The 5,773-nt window shown below is 33.6% G+C and overlaps 1 protein-coding gene across 1 annotated transcript; it reads right to left on the reverse strand.

The window, feature by feature from the left end:
- Positions 1-480: 480 nt before the first annotated feature.
- LOC104119145 (mitogen-activated protein kinase kinase kinase 20-like) lies at positions 481-1,892 on the reverse strand. Its single transcript, XM_009630567.4, has one exon. It carries the CDS (start codon positions 1,798-1,800, stop codon positions 709-711), a length of 1,092 nt encoding a protein of 363 aa, XP_009628862.1. The 5' UTR covers positions 1,801-1,892; the 3' UTR covers positions 481-708.
- Between the last annotated feature and the right edge of the window lie 3,881 nt (positions 1,893-5,773).

The following is a 5,773-nucleotide window of genomic DNA, read 5'->3' on the forward strand; positions in this document are numbered from 1 at the left end:
GATTTTAATTATTTTTTTTATTTTATCCATCTAATATTATATTTTTCTTGATTCTCAAATTTTTTTAAGTGATGGCATCAATAAATGTAATATTTATCTAGCTATATGTAAATTGAATAGGTATATTTGCGAACTTAAATTTAATTTTTATTTTATGTTTTTTTAATCACATTAAATAGAATTTGAACGGAGAGAACTAATCGAATTGGACAAAACTTATTCTATTTTGGAAATCACGTATATTTATTTATGCTTTAAAATTTTGATAAACTGAATTAAATTATTTCAAAATAGATCGGACTAAACCAAATCGAACTAATACAAAACGGATTGAACCGATAGAATATACACCCTAATTCGATCTCGTTCGCTAGTGATAGATTTACATTAAAAAAAAGTGACACCCATAATCATCAAAATCTGGACAGCAGGTGGAGGAATAAGAAAGAAACAAAATACTTTAATTAACTGTACACTTGGTGAGTCCCAAACAATTGTAATAAAATTTAAAGGAATGTCCTAACTTCATCATTTGTATGTACGATTAATCTGTCTTCTCTGTACAACAAGAATCGAAATAACTGGCCTAGCCTAATCACTGAAGTGAAAGAAATAAAAGAATCGGAGCAGCTAGCATAAAATCTTCAGAAATCTAGGAAATCTGAATCTATCTTAGGTTCATCTATCACCCAAAATAAATGATTGACATCACCTAACACTGACCCAGCCATCAGCTGTAGACCATTCAGATTCAGGTCTGCGTTCACCAACTAATACTCTCAACCTCTCCGCCGGCGTTGTGGACCATGACCCGCCGTTTAAATTCAGCAATTCTTGAATCGCTGGCGAGGGCAGAGATCTAATAGAACATGCTACTGAGGATTTACCAGACTCATTAGATACCCAATCTGGAAAATCAAATGGACACCTAGGAGACGTCGAAGGAGTCCCACTCTCGCATGTTTGGTCCTTCAATGTAACAGTGTCATCATCATAATTTTGACCAGCTACAAAAGGATGGTTTAGAAGCATCTCAGCCGTCCATCTCTTTCTCGGGTCCTTCACAAAGCACTTCTCTAGAAAATCTTTTCCTTCTTCAGACAATTTCTCAGGAATTTCGGGCAATTGATCACCAACTCCAATTTTCATCAATAATCTGGTCATATCTGAGCATTTCCACGCTGGATTACCTGTTGCCATTTCCACCAGAACACATCCAAGTGCCCAGATATCGGCGGGACTCTCCTGTTCGCCACCAGTAACCATTTCCGGTGACATGTATAATGGAGTACCCCTCAATTCACATCGCAATTTATCATCTTTTCTGGATTTAGTTCTCTTTGCCAGTCCAAAATCAGCAATTTTGACTTGACCATCTTGGCCTAAAAGAATGTTCTGAAGTTTAATATCGCAGTGAACATAACCACTCTTGTGGATAAAGTGTAGCCCTTTCAGTAAGGACTTTGTGTATTTCCTGACTTCAAATTCTGGCAATATATGATCACCGGAATTCTTGAGCTTATTCGAAAAATCACCACCAGAAGCATACTCCAATAAGACATTGTACAACTTCTCGCCATTTTCGTAGGTATAGCTGTCCCCAAGGCAATTGATTATTTGTGGACAACCTTTAAGCTCGTCCAAGATTAACTTCTCGTTCATTAGAGTAGCTGAACAGGAAGCGGAAGAAGACTTAACCACCATTGATGGACAAAATAGAGAGCTTTGGCATCTCGGTATTGCAAAACTGACTTTGCCGAAGCTTCCATGACCTACTGCTTCACCTCGAATCCAATCCATGGCTGTGTTTAATGGATTTTGTTTTAGCTAAAATTTGATTAATTTTGGGTTTCTGTTGGAGAAAGGAAGAAAAGAGCAACTCACAATGAGCTCTGTTTTACGCAGCTGACTTCTATATATAGAGTGTGGGGATTTAGTTTTTCTTTTTCTTTTCAAGTTTCGTATTTGATGGCTTTACTGAATGAAATTAATGTTCACACAAGTAGTAAGGTAGACATGTGCCTATTGAATTTTTTGTTATACTATTAAAATAAAAAGAGCACGTGATCGTGCAAAAGATATTTCTACCTAATATCGGTGTTGAACACGGTGTATTAGTACTTTTAGAACCGTGCATTCAATCATGCCTTGATTTTTTAATAAATAAATTATATAATGATAGTGACACTAGATCTTTCAGATCAAAATCTCAAAGGAATTTGAGTTTATATTGTTGGTAGAATAAAGTACATCAATTTCACAGTTCCCTTGTGCAAAAAATTTAAGAAACGTTATTGTTGAGGTGAATTGAACGTTTCTCTCTTTTAAACAAAAAAGAAAGAAAGATTTTCTTCGTATAGGAAATATCCTAAATGACTACTCTACCACTAGTTATTTATTTCAGCAGTAAGCATTCCCCATTTTATGAACCACATTTTGAACATCCCAATCAACAAAATGTAAAAGAACAAAAGAGGTCTCAATCAAATCAGGAACAAAATCGTTAGCTTGTGAATTGAATGATCATTTCAATATTATAGCACACGCATTGGGGCTAATAGGTAAGTCCAAAAGTCACAGTATATTTTTTACCCTTACAATTTGGTTTCTCACAATAATTAGCAACCACTAGTTGCAAATGCTGTCTTGTTACTCTTCTTACTACTACTAGTACGTAATATTTTTGGTCCATTTCAATGCAAATTGCAGGCGTTGCACTCTTTATGGATTCAGTGGATTCTTATACTCTTTTTACTGTTTCTTCCGAATTCAGTGCTTTGCGAAATGTAATTCACCAATCCCAACACTAAAAGAGGATAAGTTTTATAACATTTGGCCAGTTCGGATAAGAAGATTATCTCCTACTAAAAGGTGGATAGAAATAGTCAGCATTTTTCTTTTGACGCGGAGGCTATTGGGATTAATTTGCTAGTTGGACATAAGTTCACACTTGAAAACTTTATTTATTATTTCCGTTCACTTTTACTTGTCCACTATTAACTTTGTACACCTCTTAAGAAGTAATAAATAAAATATATAATTTACTATGTTACCCATATTAATTGATGTATATTTTTAATGGTTTTGAGAAAATGATTTGAAATGAGTAATTAATGTTGTAAGTATAACAGAAAAAAAAAAATTGTCTTCTCTTAATATACTAAAAGTAATAAGTAAAAATGAAAATCTATTTTTAGAATAACTCACAATTAAAAATGAACCGAGGGAATATAAAAGACAGACTTTGGAATTCTATTGTTTGGGATAGTTAGGGGTTGAGTGAGGGATTTATGGAAATATGAATGGATGAAATGTCTAGTCAATAGCTAATCAACTCACCCCCGGGGATATACAACCGACATTCATATTTTATTGGAAGCATATGACAACCGACAGCTTTATAACTGTTGCATTGGTCATTGCATAATTATCTGCTAATCTCTTCTTCACAGTGGATAACTTGTTGTGCATACTTGGGTAGGCCCTAGGTGAAGGCTTTTGATGTAGTTATTAGCGGAGCCCTATCCATGATTTAAATCTTATAGGTTCAAATTTAAAAAATTTAGCATTGAACCTATTATATTTTTAAAATTATAGGTTCATATTTACTATTTTTTTTTAAATTTTAATGAATTTTTACATACAAATTTTTACTCCGCGTCGAAAGTTATGGGTTCAGTGGAACCCGCAGCCACCAAGCTACATCCGCCTCCGGTTATTAGAGGTATTATTTCAGTATGTTACATAGATGCATCAATTCTATTTGATACATTGATCAGAAAAAGAGGGAGAAAGGTAACGATTGCATGGTTTGAGATTGAATGGTTTGAATATCCAAAAGTGCATACGAATTCCTATTAAAGATTGTTTTGTAAAAGATATGCAAGATGGTTTTTAAAGAGGTAAATGATGGACGGTGTCACTAAACATTGCTAATTAACTAATTAATTGGAAAATGCATGCCGACAGAGACATTGATTTTATTCACACTTGAAGATTTTATAAGTTATTTTATTTAGAATTTAATTAGATGCGTAGCTACTAATACATACTCTCTGATCTCCATCCTAATTAATTGATAGATTTTGTTTGGTCGAAGGGCTTTTCAGTTGATGCTCAACGTGACAACTGACAAGTAAGATAGCAGAAACTGCTCATTGTTATGCAACTTATGGGGTAAGGATAAAATTAACGTAAAATTTAAGAGTATATAGGCAGGAAGAAAGAAAAAGAGAAAGGAAGAAGATGCAATTGTTTGAAACAAAAGAAATTGGAATATGTATGGAGAGTGTGGACACAGGATATCACAGTCATGTTTCATGTGGAAATACTTAGTACTACCACGCTCCCCACATGGAAACCATAGCTTAGGAATCGCTATTTTGATTGTTAATCAATATGATTAAGATTTAAGAGTTAATTACCGGAGGATTTGGAGCATGCACATGAATCAAGTGACGCATTTATTTAATACATGTATCAAGCACCTATACTACCATATTTTCATTGATTTTTAAAGAAATAAACTCGATAGGAAATCAATTATGAAAGACTCTATGTTTGTTTTAATATTTTTCTTGACATAGACACATAGCTAACAAGTCAACTGAGTAACACTATTAGAAATTCGGGAAAGGCCGTCAAAAAAAACCGACCAAAGTTTGTCGGTAATGGCCAATAACCGTCTAAAATGCGACCATTAACGTGTGGTCGGTATTTTGAAGGTTGGAAGGGCATACCGATCAAAGTTGGTCGGATCAGTCAATTAAATTCAAAAAACAAAAAAATTACCGAAAAAACCGACCAAAGTTGGTCGGTATTTTAATTATGTAATTAAAAAATACACTATCTGGGAATCGAACCGGGGTCTGTACTGTCGCAGGATACTATTCTACTACTGGACCATTGGTGTATTTTGTTTTAAGACTGCATTTTATTTCATTTATACTCTTTAATTGTATTTTCGCACGAAAATAGCCGACCAAAGTTGGTCGGTTTTATTAAAAAATAAAATTACCGACCGAATTCGGTCGGTTTTTTTAATATTAATTTTAATTTATTTTAAATGAAAAACCGACCAAAGTTGGTCGGTTTCTTGAAAAATAAATTTCGCGGGACTCAAAAGTAGTTTCCCGCATTTTTGCGCTAAAGAAAATCGACCAAAGTTGGTCGGTTTCATAAAAATAAATTAAAAAATAAAATATTTTGAAAAACCGACCAAAATTGGTCGGTCGACCGTGGTCGGTCTTTGCCGAATTTCTAGTAGTGTAACACCGTAACTTTGAACAAAAACAAACACCATTTTGTTATGAGATGAATGCACATGATTGAGATGAATGCATTTGTCTGTCCATTTAACGTACTTTGTATTCATGTACTCAATTAAGAAGTACATTAACTTATAACGTTTGAATGTATTTGTACCTTTATAAATAAGAACCTTTGACCCTATTAAAAACACCCCAAGAAGAGAAATAACAAAACCATTCTCCCTCCTATATATTTTTATCTCCATTACTATATTGTTCTAGTTTGCTCTCATTTCTTAATACGTTATCAACACGAAGTTCCAACCAACTGAGGTTATCTGCTTTATTCGAATTTTATCTTCTTCCAAAAAGAGGTAGTTAATTTCTTTTCCGATTCAGGTATACATTCTTATATTTATAACGTTTCTACTAGGATCTTCTTTAACCTACAATTTAATTACCATATGCATAACTTGTTTTGAATATGATTATAATAATTGCCTTGGTATGAAAACAATAAACTT

Source organism: Nicotiana tomentosiformis, chromosome 2, assembly GCF_000390325.3.
Source record: "Nicotiana tomentosiformis chromosome 2, ASM39032v3, whole genome shotgun sequence".
Taxonomy (NCBI): Eukaryota; Viridiplantae; Streptophyta; class Magnoliopsida; order Solanales; family Solanaceae; genus Nicotiana; species Nicotiana tomentosiformis.